Here is a 22,169-nt window from a genome sequence, read left to right on the forward strand (position 1 = left end):
CTTGGCCTGTGGACCATCGTTTCCCAACCTGTGATTCGGAAGAAAAGAGAAGTCAAGGCGATGTTACATGTGGGTGACGAGCACATAAAACTCTCAGGACCCCCTAACCTCTTTCCCACAGGGAGCAGTCTTTCCTTTCCCAATGTCCCCGAGTCTGGTGGGAATGCAATGAGAAGGGCCAAGGACGCTGTCCCGCTGGCAGACGGCCAGCGCTCTTCCTTCCCTCCGCGGAAATCCCCGCGGAGGGGCGGCTGCTGCTAGGGAGCCTCGAGTCACTTTGAAGCCCCGCTCCGGCCGCTTTGCCCCCACCCGCCCACAGTGTAGGGAATACGCATTGTCTGTCATCTTGCCATGTCTGCCCTTGAAATGACACTTGCATGCCACTACCAGATTTACTTTTGGCATATAAAAAATGACATTGTGATAGGTACAGTGGTTTTGGGGAAAGGAGGCTAGGAGGAGGGGGAAGTAAAAGGGAGGTTTCAGTCCAAATGGGACGCCGTCCCTCGCTGGCAGACGGGTGACGCTGCTGGAGTGAGTGTTAGCTGTCGCCACGTGCTTCCATATTGATACTCCGTGTGGCTGGTCTGTGAGTGTATGGAGAACTCAGGCTTTGTTGGCTTGGGTTCCGTGGGAAAACAGCTAACGGGCCGATGGTATCGGTCCGCTGCAGCGTGCTGGAGGATTACTCAGATGCTTGTCGGCCGCCTGAGCCACGTACTTATTTGAGAATGTGCCATCATGGGAAGCTTTCATTCACCAAGGTCACCGAGAGGGCAGCTGACGGAGGCGCCCTGAACTTCAAATGGTTCTCGCTGCTGGTGTCAGTAGCGAAGCGATGCAGCCCAGAGCTGACGCGCCAGGAAAAGGGAAGTTCAGAGAACACGGACTTGTTTTGATTGAGAAAAGCAGATAACTGAGCAGTCACTCAAGAATCCCACTCTTTTACTATTGTTTTTCATCTTAGAAACCGAAATATAAAGTGTGTGTTACCTTATTCCTGTGCATTGCTACGATTCTTTTTAAAAAGTATATAGTATTACATTAATCTATAAGTATAGAATTGCTCATGCCCCCTTTTAAAGATTGCAGGCTTTTTTTGCACACACACAAAAAACATGCATTTATTTCACAATGTTATCGTAATAAACGAATGGAATTTTGGCTCTGGGTTTCAGAAAGGGTTTAATTTTTAACTCGTAATTGTGCCATTAGTGCTTTTTTGTTAACATGATTTTATTCCTGGATTACTTATCTTAAAGTCAGGTTCTGTCATTATATATAAGAATACAACGTTTCCAATAACCCTATTCTTTCGGTAGAGTGAATGGCATAATAATCACCTTTCAACTTTCCATCAGACTATAAAATTTATATTTACAAAAGCAACAACATCTCACCCAACGATATATAACATTCTAACATGTACATTGCACCCTGAAGGTGGAATAACAGGAACGAAATTTTGTCTGAAGCAACTAGAAAACTGGACAAAGCAATGTGAAACAATCACTTGAAGACACTGGACCTCAAGCAGCAGAGGACACGGGTCCCTGGAACACGGGACTCGAGGAGAGCGTGGCCCTGGCCCCAGCCCGCTGCCCAGGCAGGGGCCCCAGGCTGCTGCAGGGGGAGCCGGGCAGAGTTCTACCGTCTCCCCGAGTTGAAGACACAGCACTGGGGCTGCGGAGAAACCAAGGCTGCTGGAGTTTGCATGGCAGATACCAGAGAGGAGAGCTCTTGGAGGTCTACCGGGGGCCCTCGCTGAGTACTCGAGGGAGTACTGATCGGCACGTGCCTGGGAGGAAGCGACCGGAAGCCGGGGAAAGGATCCTCCGTGGGACTTACAGGAACAGCACAGGGCCAGGAAAAACACAGTCTGTTTCCACAACAAGAGTGAGAAGCCTCAACATCAGGGGGCGCTGGTTGGAAGAATAAAAAGGGTCTTTCCTCAGCAGGAAGGGACAGATTCATCCTAGACTGGACCCAGCTCTGATCCTAGCCCTGGTTGCTTCCAAGTAACTAAATGGTGCCCCAGGACAAAGTGTTCAAGTACATACATACAACAATACACAAGTACCCACTACCGAACAGAATAACATGTCCGATAGCCACTCCAAAATCACCAGCATGCAAACAAGTAGGAAAATACAACCAATAAACAGGAAACTCAATCAAAATGAACCCTTGAAGGATACAAATGATACAATTAGTAGGTAGGAACATTAAAACAGTAGGTAGTCCGTATGTTCAAGAAACTAGAGTAGAGACAAAGATGTAAAAAATTAAATAAAGCCAACATCCTAGAGATGAAAACTACAGTATCCAAGATGAAAAAGTACTCTGGTGAATGGCACACTAGGCCTTGCCGAAGAGGTCACCTTGAAGACGTAACAGCAGAAACTATCCTAAGTGGAACAAAAAAGGAATGGGAGAGCATCAGTGAGTTTTCAGAAGATGAGAATTGTAGCACTGAAAACCAGAAACCAGAATTGTAGCACTAAAATGGGGTTCCCACACAGTGAAGCATCGTTACATCGGTTTGTTCTGCCGAAGCTCGTGGAGATTCTCACGGCCTGCCCCTGCAGAGACTGCAGCAGAGGACCCACCTGGGAAGGTCAGTCCCGCGCTTCTGCCCGGCCCGGATCTCCTGTGGCCGCCCAGAGAGTGGTCCTCGTTTCCCGAAGACCGAAGCTCAGTTTAGAATCATACCAGGTTTTGGTTGATCGTCACACTTCCGAAGCTTTCTCTTTTGGAGGAATATTCGTTCTCCGTCAGAGCGGTCCCTGGCTGTTTGATACTTCAGCTCTTCGTGACTGAGTTTCGCTTCAGACTGGACTGCCAGAAGTAGGAACCACAGAAAGTGTGGCCTTTAAAATTGCAGGGCTACGGGGGAGAGGGAGGAAATGGGTGCAAAGGGGGAAGGGATTAAAAAGCACAAATTGCCAGTTATAAAGACAGTCGCAGGGAGGTGGAGTGCGGCAGAGGAGACACAGCCAATGACACTGTAGTAACTGTGTGTGGTGTCAGACGAGTGCTAGACATCTCAGAGTGAGCGTTCCATAAGGGATACAAATGTCTAATCGCTCTGTTGTACCCCTGAAACTAATACCCTATTGTGTGTCAACTGTAGTTGAAAAATGATTTTTAAAAAATTGTGGAGCTAGAAAAATTATGGGGAAATCCCATAAAACTAATAGTGAGCCTTTTCTTCTTATGAAAGAAGCGTATCTAGAGAGATTAGATTTGTTTTCAAGTTTCCTTTTTTCTGTTTCTATCATAAATAACCTACAACATACTTCATATAGGTAGCTGTGGTTGTTTATTCTCTAATTAAATAATAGTATCTATTGTGTATTCACCACAAACTACGTTATCTCCTTTCCAGTCTGAAATAGACGTGATAATGCAGGGGCGTATATACTCAGTTCCCAGACACAGAAGCTAGGCTCATGAAGCGACTTACCCAGGAACACGCAGGTAGAAAGGAATGCAGCCCTCCTCACCACGCATCGGTCTTGACTGGGGTGCCACTCCCCCCAGACCTAGTTACCCCTTGCACTTGGGGGTCCCCCATTGGCCTACGAAAAGCCACTGCCTTGAGCCCTTCCTGCACGTGTAGTGGGACTGCAAAGCCTCCACTACTCGCCTGTCCCTCGGGGCCGGGGGCCGGGGGCCGGTGACCGGCTCTGCTGTGGTTATGTGGCGAAGTGAGGAACGGTGGGGAAGAACCTCCAGGGCTGTCCCGCGGAAATAGGAGGGATAGAATGTAAACAATTTAATACCTGTGTAGGTGTGGCCTTCTGTGTCTCCTTGGTAATAAATGCAAATAAAGCATGTAAGTGAGAGAGAATCCAGCAGGCTGATCAGCATTGCTTTAGAACTGTCTATCTTGGATTTCGCAACCCATTGAAGTTAGTTACCAGAGCACATGTCAAACATGGTCATGGAATATTTTCCCTGAAATTTTTAAGTAAAATCGATACAGCCCTTAGGTTATTTCTGTGGAAAATGGTATTTACACTTTTGACATGGGATTAAATAAGCCATGTCTCCCAGCCGATCTTTAAAAAAATAGCAAGCCTGTTATTTTTAAGGGAAAAATCTTGGTGTTCCTGTATGTGTATCATTTTGGAAAATTTTTTTAAATGATCATAAGCCATTATGTATTTATTGCTAACTCAGCTATGACTAGTTTTTTAAGATGCAACTTGGAAAGATACTACCGCACGTGTAGGCTGTATAACATGTTCTTAAATAATGGGGAAGTTTAAAAAGAAATCAAGACTGAAACTGTGAAGTAAATAAAGTGACAGATTCAAGTGTACCTGAACACTGTAGCTGTACTAGTAGTAGCTTGACAGGATGGGCAGATTCCCGTTGCAAAGGAAGCTCACAGCAGCTCTCTGTGGGCGGTCAGCCCTGGGGAGACGGTGGGGTCAGTGGTCAGGGCCAGGCCTTTGGAGTCCCCCTGTCTGCTCCCCCACGTATCAGCTATGTGATTTGGGGCACGTTATTACACTTGTCCAGGTCTTGTTTTTCTGATCTGCAACATGGGGTTCACGGAACTAGAATGACACTGACCTTGTGGTGTTGTGGGAATTAAATGATGAGATATAATGCGTGCAAAGCACTTAGCGTGGCACCAGCGATGTTACTGTTGGAGGTGCCGGAACGCCAAGTTATTACTTTGAAAATTGGTAAATAAAAGTAAGGAATGGGGGGAACCGAGCCAGTAAAGACACCGTCCTTCATTGTGCTGGCATCATGCGGTGTCCACACAGAGCGGGAAGCCTGAGGACGAAGCCCACGCCCACCGGACAGCAGAGGGAAGCCACGGGCTACGGGCGGGACTCGGCCAGGCCTGAAGGTGCCACCTCTGGCCTTCCTGGTGCGGACACAGGGGGGACGCCGTCTGACCGCGGGAGGCCGCGGGTGGCATTCCTGGTGGCTGCAATGAAAGCAGCCTGAGCGGTGGCATCTGTACGGTCAGAACAGACGAAGTGGGAAAAAACTGTTGCAGGGACAGGTTACCTGTGCATAGTGGTCTTTGAACTGAAGGCTAGTAGTTCTTTACTCTGTTTTCAATGGCTGAGCTTTTGCTGGAAGCACTACAAGAAAGCGGCAGAAAGTCATCTCTTTTGTCTACATGTGGTCAGTCGGAGCCTCTGCTTCACGTTTCCTTACCTTTCCCCTAAAAGAACGTCCTCTGGCCTCTCACTTTCCAAAAGGCAGGCCCCCTGACCTCGCACATAGGATACCCTGGTGAGGGCCCTTCCCGACCCCCCGCTCCCACGGTATTCCCTTGTGAAGAAGTCACCCCCTCCCCCTATTTTAAATGTTGATCTCCCCAGTAATCACATGTCACCGTTGTACATGTGGAATTATCCCATTTCCACCCATAACTACATAAATACAAACTGCGAAGTCACATTGTTTACAGGAGTAGAAAGTAACCCCACGGGTTTGCACAAGAAACCGCTTACAGAGGTTGCCTCTGGGAAGCCGTGTTAGGGGAGGGAGGTTTTTACTTCCACTGTTTTTGACTTCTATGTTGAAAATATTTCTGTAAGCAAAACTTTTTAAACGAGTAGAAAAGTGAGTTATGGACAGGCTTTCCACCACTAAAAGAAATAGTCGTTTCTTTTACGAAAGAAGAGAAGGTGCCCCTGCCCGCACTTCCCCTCCCGGCCCCTGAAACAGCTGGGCTGGGCTGGGCTGGGCTGAGCGGGGCTGGGCTGGGCTGAGCGGTGCCGGCACGAAGCGTGAGTGCAAGAGGGTCATTTTTGTAGCGTTGAACTGACTTTCATCTCAGAAAGGCACAAGCTAAGAATGTTTTATGTTCATTCATGTCACATAAAAAGCGAAGACTGAAAGATTTATTTTAAACTAAAAAGTTACAAAGTGACCCAGATGTCCCAGTGGTCTCCTTTCCTGGTCCTGGTCACCTCAGTGTCTTCATGGTGAGCCCTCCACAAAGGTGGCTGAGTTACACGAAATGTCAGTGTGTCCTTGCACTCAGTGACAGGCACTCAGCGGCCACTGGGAGAGGTGAGTGCACTCTGAGAGGCACTGGCAGGCCCCCAAGCTACCTGGCTGTCCCTGGCCACTAACAGGAATGCAGGTCCAGCTGTGCGGGCAGATGTTACCTGCCCACCCAGGAAGGGACCCCAGAACGTCTGCCTCCACCAGGTCAGGCGGCTGGAAAGCCCAGTGGCAGCTGCACTGTCTGTTATCATAGTGATTTCCCCTACTTCTCTCTTCTTTTAGTCACTTGGTGTTTACACTGGGCCATTTTTCCTCACTCACCTGCTGAGAGTAGCTCGTTTAATGATCTAAACGACCGTTAATAAGTGGCTCTGTCCCTCACATCCGAAGGAGAAGGGAAGAGAGGAAACAAAGGAGCAGCCCAATCCTCAGGCAGTTTTCCTAGTGTTCATTTCCTAATTTTTTCACCGTCTTCTGTTTTACTCGTCTACTTTATTTCTGGCAACTTTGTTTTAAAGATTTTATTTATTTATTTTTAGAAAGAGGGGAAGGGAAGGAGAGAAACATCGATGTGTGGTTACCTCTTGCATGCCCCCAACTTGGGACCCAGGCCACAACCCAGGCATGTGCCCTGACTGGGAATCAAACTGGTGACCCTTTGGTTTTCAGGCCGGCACTCAATTCACTGAGCCACACCAGCCAGGGCCTTTTTTTTTCTTTTAAAGAGCGAGAGAAACATCTATTTGTTGTTTCACTTATTTATGCATTCATGGGTTGATTCTTGTATGTGCCCTGACCAGGGGTCAAACCCCACAACCTTGGCCTTATTAGGATGACACTCCAGCCAACTGAGCTACCCGGCCAGGGATTACTCATGTGCTTTACAAAGTATTCATTGAGGGCCTAGTGTTCCCAGCAGCGCGTGTACACATGATCTTAGCCAGAAGGACAAAAAGCAATGAGTGGGTAATAAAGCCTTTAATTTTTTTTTTTTTTGTTATCTTACCAAAAGGAAAATCTTTTTATTTAGACTATCTCATGACATAGTTAACCATTATGGTCTTGTTGGTCCTGAAATTTTTGAAATGAGATGATACATATCAGCAGTGTTTACTCCTCTATCAGGAGAGAAGAAATGTGTAGAAGATATTCCACCTCCGACCATGAGCTGGAAGAACAAAATAGATGTGAGTGGAAGTGCTTATTTCTTCTCTGAGCCAAAATAAAACTGGATGATTTTATTCAGTAGGGAAAAGAAACAGATTTATGGAGAAGTCAGGAAAAAAGTCATTTCACAAACAACAAAATTAACTACAGTATTTTGGTTAAGTAGAAATGATTTTATATGAAACATAATTTTTTATTTTTAATTTTATTTCTGCTTTTCTTTATTTTATTTTATTTTCATTGTTGTTCAAGTACAGTTTTCTGTCTTTTACTCCCACCCCAGCTCACCCCCCCAGCCCTCCCCACCTCCTTCACATTTTGAAACAGAATTTTTAATAATTTTTCTACTCATGCCAAAAAAATATTCTGCTTTTACTTCTAATGACTACTTTTAAGTCTCTGGATATTTTAATTTTTCAATTACAGTTATCATACAGTTTTATATTAGTTTCGGGGTACAACATAATGATTAGATATTTACTAGTATGTCTAATATATCTATGTTTAACACATACATACATTAATGTATGTTTACAAAGACTATTCACAAAACCCATCATTTCTCCAAAATCAGCTTAACCTGAAATCGGTAAAGATTTAGAAGATTCATCGTCGTCAAAATGAGGGTCATAAAGGGCAAGAGCCCACGGTTTTCGGCCTTTGTAAAAGAATCCATGAATGCAGCCTGACAAGCCAGTGCAATTTAGTGGCTCCCTCGTTATTGTAAGCAGGAGGCCTCCGCAGAGGATACACAAATAGAGTCAGCGTAGATCTCCACTGACCCAGGCGTGGGCGAGAGGTCAGCTCCCGAGGGCCGTCCGAATTTTCCTTACAGGGCTGCCCTGACTCTCGTCTGGAGGCTACGATCCTTGGATACCAGTTTTTTTACTGGGGGAGAACTTGATGCGAATGCATTAGGTCCTGTTAACATAATTCCGTATTGTGTCTGCTTAGCAGAAGTTCTGTGTGTTTTATTTTGAAACAGAACTTTTATTTTGAAAGCAGAGCTACTGCAGGTGGCTCTCTATCTGCAGAGCGGGGAGTCCCTCAGCTCTGCAGACTTGGGGCTTTCTTGTCTGCTGGCCTTAATTCCTAGTAAAGCGTCCTAATTCCGGGAGGGGACTGTGTCTTCGGAAAAGAATAAGGGAGTCTTCAGATCAAACGCATTTTCCCCCATAAGTTGAAAACAGGAAAGACATTTCCTGCCTCTGGACATTTAATGTTTTCACTGTTTTTATTCCCCAATGCTGCGACAGAATCGGGGTGATCAGATGATGCAGGCTCTGAGTCACTGCAGCCAGTGGGTCCGCTTCAGGAGCCACACGGGTCATACCCCACCTGTGTCCCTCTTGGTCTTGCATCGGGTGAAAGTTCATTTTCGTGCGTGCAGAAATAGCGTGTGAATCAGCAGGCGGTGCGGTTGTGTTCTCCACAATAGAAGCTTCCTTTGCAACTTGGTTCCGATGAGCCCAAATACCCTGTCTTCGGGGTTCCTCCTGGGTTTTCTCACCTCGCGTGGATTTGGACCGAACCTGCCGCACACTGAATTCCGCCTTGGCGTTGCCGTCCCAGAAAACAGCAGCCGTAAAGCCTGGGTAACACACTCTGGCGGGTGAATTTACGGCCGGGGGCAGTGGCTGCATGTGATCATTCCTTTCTTTCTCCTAAACAGTGAAATGCTGGTTCATTTTTCCAAATCCATAGCCCCACACAGATGACAGAGGCATCTTAAAATGCCTGTGTCAGAATGCAGTCAGACAGGAAAGGTGCTGTAGAGGACCTGGAGTGAGTTGTACCCAGGCCACCAGGAGAAAAATATGAACCGCTCCGACCCAGTGTCCCTCATGTTTCATGTCCCTGTGCCGGATCAGTGAGCCTAGGTTTTGTTCCAGGGTCTCCCCAGACACATGCCGCCACTTTAGTGACCAGAGAAAAAATGTCTCCCTGCTAGGAACAGAAGCTTCCGGAGGATCAGTAGCCATCGTGTACCTACAATTTTAAAACACAGGAAGTCCCCACCTACAAGCAGGTTGTGCACTGAAACTTCATTTGGAGTTAATTGCTTTGAAACCCAAAGCACGTGTTCCCAAAAATGTGTTGTAGATGGTGCCTGCATTCCAGGCAGGTCCCAGAAGCCTTTTCAGCTCGTAATGTATCTAAAGAACAGCCCCGTGCAGTTAGCAAGACAGGAGCGAGCCACCATATATCACAATGTTTTATGCGTCCAGCGCGTGGAGAGCAGGCCCCATTGCTCTCCTCCCTTAACACTCTCTGGCCCAGGTGGTTACTGGGGCCTGCAGGTGCTCAGAACCCCTCGGCCACCCGGCTTCCTCCTCTGGTGCTGACAGGAATGGGGAGCCGGCAGGAGTGGGGGTCGGAGGCACCCTGGGCCCCACTCGCTGAGCCTGTGCTCCTCCTACTGGAGCGAGCTCCCAGATCACATGCAGACTTGCTAAGGTTGCAGGTTATGATTCAGCAGGCCTGGGAGGGCTCTGAGATTTGAATTTCCAGCAGCTCCCAGTGATGCCATCACTACTGGTCCACAGACCCCAGTCTGAGTTGCAAGAGTCTGTCAACATCACAAGAGGGGGAGAGGATGGTGGGGAGAAGAAATCTCCAGCCACTACCGAAAGGAAGTGGAGAGTGAGAGGCTGGATTCTGTAGAGGCCTCATCTGTGTGTGAAAGCGCAGTGGTAAATACTAAAGTGGGTAGCGAGCAGATCATTCAGGAGCCTCACCTTCTAGACCCTAGACCAGTATCTTGGTGTGAGAAGCACCAGGGGGAAATCGGGAATCTTCCCAGCACACTGGTGCTCCTGGTGCAGGTAGTCAGGGTGCAGCAAAGCAGTGAGGAGCATGGGCCTGGCGTACTCCTGTTTCCACCGATAACTAGCTGTGTCTTTGAGCACATGCCTTTGTGCCTAAACGTCCATTGTCCTCATCACTAAAATGGGGCTAAAAATCATATCCACCTCTTGCAGGGAGAAGGACTTAAGTTATCTGTGTAGGGTTCATACAGTGCCCCAGCAGTGGTCGCTGCATGAGTCATTTGAGAATGCAGGCATGGAGTCAGATTTCCAGTTTTGCTTCTTACCGCCTGTGTGGCCTCCGGCAAGTGACTTAATCTCTCTGAACCTCTGCTTCCTTCCATGTCGCACAGGCTTAATAAAAGTTTCGGCCCCGTATGTCGTTGGGAGGGTAAACCAAGTAACCAACTCAGCACAGCGCCCCCCTGCGTTCGCCGTGCACTTTGGTTCTTGTTACCGAGGCAGGCCAGAGTGGCCGCCGTCTGGAGAACGGGGGCTTGCGAGCTGTGCTCCAAGAGTTGTGGGTTTTACAGAAATGGGTCTCGGGCGTCATCACGGGGGTGAGGAGGAGGCCGCCGTCCACTGCACCCACTAGCCCCTTCAACCGGAAGGGCTCATCTCTGCTGGGGTTCGGCGTGAAGATGGGATTTAGAAAACAAGGTCTGATGATTACTCTGCAGTGCGCTATGGGTCTATGGGGGAAGTAAGTGGTCTCAATTTTCAGAAAGTTGACATTTGCCTTTTTTCATTTCCTTGAAGACTGAAATAGCAGACGGCGAATTTAAAGAGAGGAGGGGTGGATGGGTTACCTAAAGCGGATTACAAAGCGTTGGATTGCGTAGCTAATCCATGCGGTCAGAGCGCCGTGGCCACCTGGCAGCGTCTGCGCACGCGCAGTAACACCTGCGTTCTCTCCGCCAGATGAGCACCATGCCCGGACTGCCCACGCGGCCCTGCTTTTACGACATAGACCTCGACACGGAGACAGAGCAAGTGAAGGGTTTGTTCTAAATGAGCGAGGCTTTCACCGGCCCGATGCAGGTAAGCTGTTGTGCTTTTCACTTTTTCTTCCTTTCTTTTCCCAAATCTATAGAGTTTTCCCTAACCTCTTTTGGGGTCCCTCCCATAATATTGAGGACAAAAATGGTCTGAAAGTACTTCCCTGAGCGGGTGGCTGTGAGTCCCTTCCTGCTAACAGCCCAGGACTTGAGAGTCGCTGCGGAGTGTGGACGTGCAGGCGGACGGTCAGGACACAGGCTCTGGGTGCAGGTCACACCGTGTCATCTGTGACTACAGACTTGTTTAAGGCCTCTCTGTTCGTAACAACGGAGCCCTGTCGACTCGTTATTCTTTTTCCCCGAATGAAAACTAATACCTGCTAGCACTTTAAAGGGCTAAGTACACCACGTGTTTCTTGGTTACAGAGTTGAGTCGTGTGATAGGAGAATCTCAGCATATTCCTTTTCTAGGGCTGCTGTAGCAGCATCGCAGCTGGGTGGGTTAGAATGACAAAACTGTATTCTCCCCTAGTTCCGGGGGTCGGAAGTCCCAAGTCAAGGTGTCAGCTGGGCCCTGTACCTTCTGAGACGCTGGTGAGCCCCCTCCTGGCCTCTGCCCAGTTTCTGGCGTTCGCCACCAATCCCTGGCGTTCCTCAGCTTACAGCCGCATCGCTCCGGTCTCTGCCCCCACGGCCATGTAGCCTTCACCCAGCGCGTCTGTCTGCACGTGGCATTCTCGTCTTGTACGGACACCAGTCATGCTGAGTTAGGCCCCCATACTGCCCTCATCTTACTTACGTCTGCAAAGACCCTATTCCCAGACAAGGTCACTGCCATAGGTACTAGGGGTCAGAACTTCAGTATATCTTTTGCGGGACACCCTTTGACCCATAACGTTCGTTCAACTCTAGCTCAACGGGTACATTATGCTCTCGTGCCACCGGGAAGATGCGGAAAGAGGGGACAGATCGTTTGGAGGGCCCCGTGAGTCACAGGCAGGTCGGGGCAGCGGCAGTTAGACACCTGGATGCTCACTGTCCGCAGTTTCAGAGGACTGGGCTTGACGTGGGGCTGGCACAGGCAGCCGCAGCGGGGGCCCCCCTATCGCATTCTCGTCTCCCCCTCAGTCCTACATGCGGCCGCACGTGCTAGCTTCTTTCCTCGCTTCCCGCCATGAAGAGGAATGGCCACCCTCCCAACCCCCTCCCTGGAAGACTCCCAGTCAGACAGTCCAAAGGCTCAGAGCTGCGCTTCCGCACCCCATACATCAAACGTGTCCTCACCATATTCTCAAGACACGTCCCTCCCCCCCAAACACCCCCAATTCCTTCTCCCCACTCACGCCTGCTCCCGTCCCTGAGCCCTGCCCTCCTCCCTCCTGCCCGCATGTTCTGACCCTTCCAGACGCGTGTGTTGGACCTGCGGCCCCTTCTTTCCAACTGCCGGGAGGCAGGGCCCTAAGCCAGGCACACGGGGCCCTCGCTTCCACCCGTGTCACTACCGGTGGCCAGCGTGGGGAGGCTTTGCTTTGTAAGGCATTGTTCCCAAAGCGCTGAGGACCGGGCCATGATGAGAAAGGTGAGGGCCCTTACGTGAAATTATAGTAATACAGGTGTGGAATCGCTTGGTTTGGGTTGTGTTTGGTGTTTTGTGTTATGTATGTGGTTTGTTGTAGGGTTTTTTGTGGTTTGGGGGGGTTTTGGGAAAGGTGTTTTGTTTTGTTTTTTTTGTTTTTGTTTTTGTTTTTTTTTTTAACAAAGAGGCCTGTAAGCCTGAGTTGTGGCAGCAGTGTTATTTTGGTGGTCTGGTCTGACCGTGTGGGTGTTTGTGAGAGAGGACGCCGTGCCTTTCCCGGCTGGGCCTGGGCTCTGGCAACACCAGTTCTCTGGAGCTGGAAACTGCCCCCGGCCTGCCTGAGCTCCCTTGTCATGCCAGGAACCTGCTGGGCTGCCGCTCTGCCATTTGTCGTTTTCTCCAGAACAGGTGTGCACCCTCCTCTCATCTCTCTGTCAGATAGTAGTGGTTTGGCCATTTGGTCCATTTTCATTTTCTCTCCAGGTCGGTCATGTAAACCCAATTATACCTTTGTTATTGCGTTTCAGGCTCGGGCAGTGCCGGGGACACAGCCCTGGCTGTACTCCCACATGCACATGGGTCCCCATGTTTGTGTCCTCTAACAAGCATTCCTCTGGGCTGGGGACAGGGCTCTCGCCTGCGGCAGTCACCTCCAGTGTGCCGGGCACTGTGCTCAGCACCTTGCATGGTGGCCACAGCACTCCCGGCGGCAGCCACTGTCCCACGAGGTTAGGTCCTTGCTCTGTGGCCACTGACGGGGGTGGATGAGGGGTGGCCCAACCCACAGGGCTGGAGCGCTGCCTTCCACGGCTCAGCCTGTCTCTCATCACTTTGCGTCCCCTGTCACGTATCACGCTGGCACCACCCAGTGAGGTGGGTGGTATTGTTTCAGAGCTGTGAGGACTTTGGCCCAGAGGGGCCAACAACGCGCTCAAGTTGCGCAGCTAGTGCGTACAAGAGCCAAGGCTCACCCCAGATCTGCTTACTCTCGGGCTCACCCCTCCCTTTAAGCCCCAAACCAGAGGCCAGCCTTTTCGTTTCGGTCATGGGGTGGAGGAACTTCAGCCCTTCCTGGAAGATGATAACCAGCTACTTGAACAGATCTGTAATTTGGGGATAACCGGGTGATTTTTTTTTACAACAAAACGTAATTATTTGGGTATTAAATGCTATGACTTTGTCACAGTTCTTTGTAATCAAAGTATAATAGGGCTCTCTCTTCCTTAACTCTGTCCTTGAAAGGCACTTTCCCACTCACTTGTCCAAGGCTTTCTTCTTCTCTGTGAGCTGCCAAACCCCAGTCTGGGCTTGGGCTTGGTGGGCAGCGGGTTCAGTATCCGTCACTTGACCTCGCTGGGACAACCGAAAGTGGATCCGGTGTCACAAGATAAAACCTCCGTACAAAGCAAACATTCCTTCTCAGGGACTCCTCGACACAGTGGTCCCGCAGCATTCTTTCTGTTTCCTGCGGCCTCTCCCATACGGCTGCCAGGGACCCCGTCCACCAGTGGTCAGAGGTCTGTGGCTGTTAAAAACGCATAAAATAAAAATGGTCAAGCTTGGGTGATGGGCAGCACGGACAAATTTGGGCATCAGAAGAGGAAGTGTCCGGTCGGGTGCCTCGCTCACGGGGTGGTCACACTCCCGAGAGCTCTGTACACTCAGCGGGACGCATCACAGGCGTGTCCCCCGTGGAAGATGGCACATTGTCAGTGATGACTTCCTTTCCTTCCTGCTTACCTCACCCTCTAGGAAACTCTGTGGGACTTAGTGTGAGCAGGAGATGCCGGGAAATCCCCAGAATCGAGCCCTGCCTCCTTCTTTCCAAGGCTCCCCTGTAGGGCATTCACTATTGTTACAGTCGTGGCATGATTCATTCTTTTGGATGTCACCAAGTAGAACTAATTAAAATCAGGTGTTTGTCCCAGTGAAACTGATCCCGCAAGTGTACTGTTCAGCCCTTTGTCTGAGGATGATTGGACTGAGGGAGGGCGATTCTTTCCCCGCCGTGGGTCTCCTCCTTCTGCACCTTCATCGTGTTTCCGAGCCTTGGCAGCATTCAGATGCACACAGAGTGCCTGGCGGAGTTCCTGAAGGACTCAGATACTCTACTCTGTGCTCAGGTGCAGAGTCGTGTTTAGGATGGAATCCAGTGGACTCTGGTCCAGCTATAAATGTTGGTGACGTACCCGGGAATCATCTTTCTTGAAGTGCACATGAGAAAACAAATATAATACCAGCTCATTTTTCCCTAAATGTCCTTTAGGGCAGAAGTTTTCAATGATCTTTCATAGTCATGCGTTGATCTGTAGTGCGGTGTTTGCCTGCAGCCCTTCTGGGTAGAAAGCCTTTTGTCCTCAAGTTGCAAACCACAGGGTTTCGGGGTTTTGTGGGGGAGCACCTGGGCTCTGTGCTTTGGGTCTTGAAACTATCTTTTCAAGAAGCAGCTCAAAAATCGGTCCGAACCATGGTGCTCCCAGGCCCAGGTGCTCCCAGGCCCGGGTCCTCCGCTCACCGCCACGCCGTCCTCACCGAGGAGCGAGGAGCGTGTCCCTCCTCCTTCCCCATTCCCAGGCGGGGGCCGAGGTAGGCTGGAAGCCCAAGCGACTTAAATAAATGACCGTGATCATTAAGTCTAACGACGACATCTTTAACATCTCACTGACATCGAAGAAGATAGTAGTAAGTTAATGTTTCTTCACTGAAATGGAATGTTTTAAAGCTTAGCAGGTGTGAAATTATTCATTTCCTTTTAAAGATAGTTTTTCTGGATACTGTTTTAGGAGCTGGGGAGAAACTAATTGTCTTTTTTTTTTAAGAAAACATAAGGCAAGGAAAATAGTATTTCAGAAAACTCAGGAAATATAGAATTTTTCTAGTAAGTAAATCTGTACATCAAAAATAGAAATTGTGAACAAAAACAGCAGAAAAAGTTCCATTAAGACATTAGTTATAATCTACTAGTAAGTTAAGAAACACCAGAACCCTGCACGGCACAGGGAAAGTTTTAACTCACTGCTATAAACTTGAAATTCTTTCCACTGCAAAAGACATTCTCCCTGAATTAAAACCAGTGAAAAAGTACCCAGTGCCTACGATGCAGCTTCACCAATAAGAGAAATTCATAGACTAAACTCTCCTCCATTCAAATCAGATCTCAAAAGAACCTCATGATGAGCCTCCTGACATAAATGATTCTAAGTTATTCACTTCTGCCCTGGCCAGTGTGGCTCAGCTGGTTGGAGTATCTTCCTGTAAACAAAAATGTCATGGGTTTGATTCCTGGTCAGGGCACCTGCCTAGGTTGTGGGTCCCCAGTTGGGGCACTTATGAGAGGCAGCTGATCGATGTTTTTCTCTTTCTGTCTCTCCCTCTCTCCCTCCCACCCCCTCTCTCTAAAATCAATAAGCATGTCCTTGAGTGAGGATAAAAAAATTTTTTTAATTAAATCATGCATTTTTCAGGTTTAAAAAAAAATAGTCACCATCAACTTTACCAATCCTGTTGAGGTTAACTATTTGTTTTTATTTTAAAGTCACTGGTACCATATGTAACTTCAACCTCTGTTATTCAACAGTGGGAACCAATTAATTATTATCCTCAGCAGAGAGAAGCCAAGAGCCAAGTGTTGTTACTAATACTCTAAGGGTAATAAAACGAACGTTTCTTTGTTTAGCAGAGAGGAGGGAGAGCTAATCCCCCCGTCCCCTAAAGGTAGATACCCTGTGGCTGCAGTAACAAACTCCTGGGCGGCTTAACACAGCGGAAGTTTATTCTCTCAGAGATACAGAGGCTGAAAGTCTGGAGCCAGAATTTAGTATTCTGAAATCAGGTAGGGGTAAAGCCACACTCCCTCCAGCTCTCTAGAATCCACCCCTTGCTGCCTCCAGCTTCTGGCGGCTGCCGGAACTCCTTGAGCTGTGGTCGCGTCCCTCCAGTCCCTGCCTCTCTGATCAGTCACTTGGCCTCTTCCTCTTCCGTGTGCCTGGGCACTTTTAGATTTCTTAGTTATTCCCATACCAAGATAAAGTGTTTTAAATATTCCATCTTCCAAAATATTGGCCCACTGAATAAATGTCTCAAAATGTCTTTCTTCCACTGAATAAACAATATACTGATTCATTTTCACATTCTCACCTTGGCTAGTACATCTCTGGGGGTTTTTTTTTTTAAATCTATAATCAGACCATATACTTCTGCCCAACCCTTTGAATCTTCTTAAAATATGAAACCACAGGCTTGGGGCCCCTTTAAACACAACACCGGGGGCTACGGAGGTTACGTGGCTGATCACCTGCCTTGGATTACGCACACCTGCCTCCGGAGATGGACGGCCTTGTTGTGCCTCAGGTGACCTCCATCCGCGGAGCCCACCCTCCTTTCCCTTAAGCCCCCACCTTCTCTCTTTCCTCCCCAAGAGTCCCTGAGCCCTTACCAAGGGGAGGCTGGCCTTGTCCCTGAGCACAGGGGGTCGTCTGCACCAGACACAGCCTTCTCCCCAACATCTACAGTATTCTCTTTTGGTTCGTGTATATCATGCCCCTGATTAGAATCAGACATTAGGGGGCTGTCTACAGTGCCCACAGTCTTAGGTCTGCATCCCCGGCTTGTGTTCTGAAACAAACCAGGCCCCCTTCCGGCCCCAGGCCCCGCCCTCATCTGTGGGAGGCCGACTCGCTGCCTCGCTGCGTCCCAGCCGAGCTTGAACTCTTGGCCCACTGGATACATTTCTTCTGGAGTGGTGAACACATTCTTTCTTTCTGGAACTTGGGTGTTTCGTTTGTTCTTTTTGAAATACAGTGCGATCGCTTCTTTTTCTAAAAAAGATGGCAGGATGCAACAGAGGCAGAAAGCCTTAATAGCCTTTGAGAGAATGCCTACGTGGCTCGCTCAGGCTGCTCCCGTTTTTATCCTAAATGGTTCTCTCAGAGCCTGTGCTCTGTGCCGACTGTAGGAGAGAAACTGAACTCAAAGGCTGTGGGATCTCTCGTCTCAAATCCTGAACCTGCTCACTCCACAGGATCCCAGAGACCGGGGATCCCAGGCTTAGAAGTCGTGGTAATTCTGCCACGGTCCCCAAGTCAATCTTTTAGGACACTGAGACCGCTTGGTCACCATGGTGCGGAATCAGATTCTCCACCGCTCATAAGCAAAATCATTGCAAAAAAACGATCTCAACCCTGTCCTGTGAATAGAATCACTTAATCTGCCCTTGACTTTTCTTTTGGTCTCCAGCTTTAGAGCTATCAAAGATGAATACCGGGGGACAAAGCTGTTCCTAAGCCACTGTCACATTTTTTTCTGTTTTTCAGGCTCCTGAAACTCAAACTACCCGTTGCCTTTTGGCCTCAGTTGGAGAAAAAAGTGGATTTGAAATACATCCGTTACGCAATGCTGGGGAAATGGTGGAATAGGCCAAAGATTTCTTCCTTCAGGACAAATTCCGTTTGCAGCCGAGCGTAGCGTTCAGGCAGAGGACCTCCACCAAGTTTGAAAGAAACTAATTTATTTTCAGTTTCCGCAGAGTTTACATTACTCCCCCACTGCTTACCCTTGAGAACGTTTGTTGTATGGGGACCGTGCGATTAAAAGAGTATGAACCGAAAGGTAACGTTTTCTCCCCCTGGAGTTTTCTGTTTTGTCTTTGAACTGAAAACGTACATGTATTGAGAAAACCATCAGCAAGTGTTCGGCGCCAGATAAAACCCCGCTCTCTAGAGGTTGCTAACGGTTCATGCTGGGGTGGTTACCTGACCCCAGTTTCCTGGAAAACTGTGGCTGCAACCAGAGCTTTGTAAACATAACAAGGAAAAAAATAACACACACACACACACACAGAGAAATATCTGGTCAATTGTGAAATCTTCCGACTATTGGAGAGTTGTTATATCCTTTGGAACAAAGTGCATTTCATATCCAGAGCTGTTTTTCAGTGCCAGTGAAATTCACATCACGTACCCCAGAACTGAAGGGTTTATGCTGGTTTCTTCCGCCGAGAAAGAGAGAAACGGCCCTTAAAGCGCCTCTTGGAGTCAGGTGCAGGCGAATGTTCCTCCTTTGGTCCACCCCTTACTCCACAGTCCAGCACGGGCTGTGGCCTCTTCCCCGCTCCCGGGCGTTTCTGACCCTTCTTTGTTCCCATCTGTTCCTACAATAATATAAAATTATCTAAAAGTTAAGACAAAACCGAGGATTCAGGAGCAAACAGGCCGTGATTGTCCTCTGAGCAGTGTAAGTACAGCAGTCACCATAAATATCTGTGGGCCCCCAGGCACATCCTGCAGGAGCCCGCGCCTGGCTCCTTCCCGGGCACCCTCGCCCTGCACCCTGCGGTGACCCACATGTCCTGCACCCTGCAATGACCCGTGTGCTACCAGCTCTGCCCATAACGTGTCTTTCTGCACAATTTAATTTGTTCCAAACCACTGCAGCATACTAACTGAAAAGGCTCCCCACACAAAGACTGTCCCGCAAATCATTTTGCTGGGCGTTCCTGAGGTGTACCCCGCCCCATTCCTGCCCTTTCTTTGGGAGTACACCTCTCCAGATATACCGCAAACTAGTATTTTTTGTACATAATTCCGTTTGTGGGCTATAAGGTTCACGGGAAATGTGTGCTGTCTGTAATGCACGCAGCAAGCAGTCTTTCTCGTGAACCGATTGTTTTTAAGCAGTTGCCTTCTGCTGTTGGAGCTTTTATTATTTTCCGGCACCATTTAAAGTTTCGTTTTTAGTTTTTGAAGTGTCTAACAGTAACGAAAGGATTTTAGGAAGCTATATTCCAAGGGACTTCTTTCACCTGCTCTCACCAGCCAACTCTCCAATTCACCAAAAAGAGGAAAACGAAAAAGCACCGGAACTTGGGTGGGGGAGTTTCCGACACTCACGTTGGAGGTGTTGCTCGGAGCTCGAAACCGCTGCCCCATCGTGGTGGTTCATCTTCTCGCCTCCAAAAATGTCATCACTGGCGTTTGATTGCTTTCCTCCCCTCCACTCACTACAAGCATACACTGCTGCTGACTGGTAAGCAGTCTCCCTGGGCAAGGAAGGCCTTTGGCAGGTTAGTTCATGGGCTTACCAACTCGTGATGACTTGCATTCATAGACTGGAGGGGTTCCGTTACAGATTCTTTTCTGAGGCCAAGGCATGAGAAAAAAAATCGCACAGCCGTTGGCCTGATGGGTTTAAGTTAGAAATCTTTTCAGGATGGGTATGTCCTGATTCCTCTCTGGCTCTACAACTGAAAGGTAAAAAAGCACTCACAGACCAGAACGGTGAGGGACCCAGGGACCCGCCGTGGCTCCCAGACATGCGGTCCTGTTCCTCCTCTGCCCACCGGCCGGTCGCAGCAGCACCTGCCGAGGCTGAGACCCAGACCCGGGAAAGCTCCGAGGGGAACGCACTGGAGGGACTCGCTGATGACGTGGGGCCTCAGGGAGGATGCAGCAAGGCACTTAGCCAGTCCATTCATTAATGTTCTTTCTGATCTATTGGTATTTCCAGGGTTATTGTGTTTAACTAGCATGTACTGACTCTATTAAAGCAATCTGTGAGCATCCTTCACAGTAGTTATTGGAAGAGAATCTGGTCTGACATTAGCCAGGGTTTGGTCTTGATCATAATTTACACTTGGCCATGTGTATGATGCTTACCTTCTTTATTCCTGAAACATCCACATACACATAATTTGCCCATGGCTTTTGCATAGTGCGTACATACAAAGGACTAAAAATTAAGTGCATTTTTTTTATGTTTGTCAAACCCTGTAGTCCATACCCCTGAAAAGAGCAAACCGTTGTGGCAGAGCACTTGGGCACTAGTTGGGTCTGCACATGGTTCCTTAAACTCACTTGCAGCTGTAAACGGACCCCAAAAAGCTGTTATAGCTGCACTTCACCCGAGGGAGAATGCACTAGAATTTAGGAGCCTGTGAACTTGGATAAGAAAAAGAATGACCGTATTTTGCCCTGTATAACGTACACCTTTTTTGCCCAAATTTTTTGAGGGGAAAATAAGGATGCGCATTATCCATGGGCATACTGATTACCACCAGGGGGATGATGGGCATCATAGTCCCGTGTGTGATGCACACAAAAACGTGGGTGTGCGTTAGACACAGCCAGGTACTCCGTTTTCACTGACTCCTAACTGCAGTGCAGCATTTCCTCCGATCATGAGTGTCAGCCACAAGCCACAGCCGTGTTGACAGTGCCTGTGTCTGTCCCCGGCAGATAGAAATCACGTCTAGTTTGATATTACAGCGCAGTTTCTATAGATATTCACAGTAGCATCTGTGCTCATCACTGCCTCGATTGTGATGGTTATTAGATCTACCACTGTCATTATTTCATGTATGAACAGCCACACATACGGCTATAGCCAAATGTGATTATATTTTAGTAATCGCATTTCACTATCATTGGTTTGCTGGAGAACCATAAACACACTGTTCTGAGAAGAGGTACACAGACTCCATCAGACTGTTAAAGGGGGTCATGGCACGGAAAAAGGGTAGGGTCCAGCCTGAGCCCTGGCTCAGTGGCTGCGCTGTGCCTCTCTCGGGCGTTCACACGTCTGCCTCCGTGTTCCAGGTCGTCTCTGCGGGTCCCTGGGAGTAGCACGGGCAGCCCCCCGTCCTGGGAGCCTCCCGAGACTCCCCGTAGAAGCCCTGCAAACTGTCGAGTGCCACAGCAATGGACAGCTTGGTTAGCGACCGCACACGCCGGGCCAGCCCCTGGAGCTCCCACTCTGCCCTGCTCTGGGGCCAGGCTCCCCCACGCAGCTGTAGGCGTTGCCCCGGCAACCACATCCCCACCTGACCTGGTCCTCCCACGGCCCACATGGGGGCGGGAGGGTGGGGGGCTCAGCTTGCATCCTAGTTACGGGGACTGCAGGCTCAGGGTAACTGATAATGTTATTTCTATCAAATTAAAGATTGTACTATAATCTACTGGTAAGATGTATTGTTGAATAGCATCCTTTTTTAATAGAGTAATTTGTCCATTCGTTTTACCAACACATACTGGGCAAGCACCAAGAATGAAACAATGTTTCAAGAAGAAAAGGAAATCAACGGAGAAGACCCATGACTGAAGGAACATGCTGGGGTGTTTTCTAATGTACCACCAACCCACAGGCTAGGAGGCTGGAAGCTAGTAGTGGGTTAACCAGTTATTTCGGAGTGAATTCCTCCATTCACCGAGCACGTGTCCACCCCCTCCCGACCAAAATCACTAAGTGGGGGCAGTCTTCTTGATGACCCTGCCCTTTAACCTGTTAGGTCTACACTAACCCTGTAGTGCGTGTCAGAACTGGATCGAGTTTGTAGGACACCCAGTTGGTGTTAGGGCCCCCACACAAATGGAGGGTTTCATGAGAAAATACTGAGATATGTAAATGCCAAACATTTCAGAAACCGCGAGGCACATCTCACGGCTTACACCTTGTCCCCGATGGGTTGCCCACGGACCCCACCTCTCCCTGTGAGAGCTACTCCGCAAGGGAGGCCTCCGTCCTCAGGTTTAGCGATTGGTCAGTTAGAAGAGGGGGTTTGGTTTCAATCCCTTATCCATTAAGAGGGCCACATTTCTGCTAAAGCCCACGGGTTTCCTGAGAGCGAAGCAGTGTCCACAG

The 22,169-nt window shown here is 48.9% G+C and overlaps 1 protein-coding gene across 1 annotated transcript in view; it reads left to right on the top strand.

Moving 5' to 3' along the window:
• The window catches only part of MTHFD1L (methylenetetrahydrofolate dehydrogenase (NADP+ dependent) 1 like), a 167,097-nt gene extending 148,955 nt beyond the window's left edge, over positions 1–18,142 (top strand). The window contains exons 27-28 of the mRNA XM_045844075.1: positions 10,884–11,003; positions 17,849–18,142. Of these exons, the coding sequence (XP_045700031.1) occupies positions 10,884–10,973 (90 nt within the window). The 3' untranslated portion in view covers positions 10,974–11,003; positions 17,849–18,142. The remainder of the gene's footprint in view (positions 1–10,883; positions 11,004–17,848) is intronic.
• Positions 18,143–22,169: the final 4,027 nt, after the last annotated feature.

This window comes from Phyllostomus hastatus, unplaced genomic scaffold (genome assembly GCF_019186645.2).
Source record: "Phyllostomus hastatus isolate PE091 unplaced genomic scaffold, TTU_PhHast_1.1 phas_contig_40, whole genome shotgun sequence".
Lineage (NCBI taxonomy): Eukaryota > Metazoa > Chordata > Mammalia > Chiroptera > Phyllostomidae > Phyllostomus > Phyllostomus hastatus.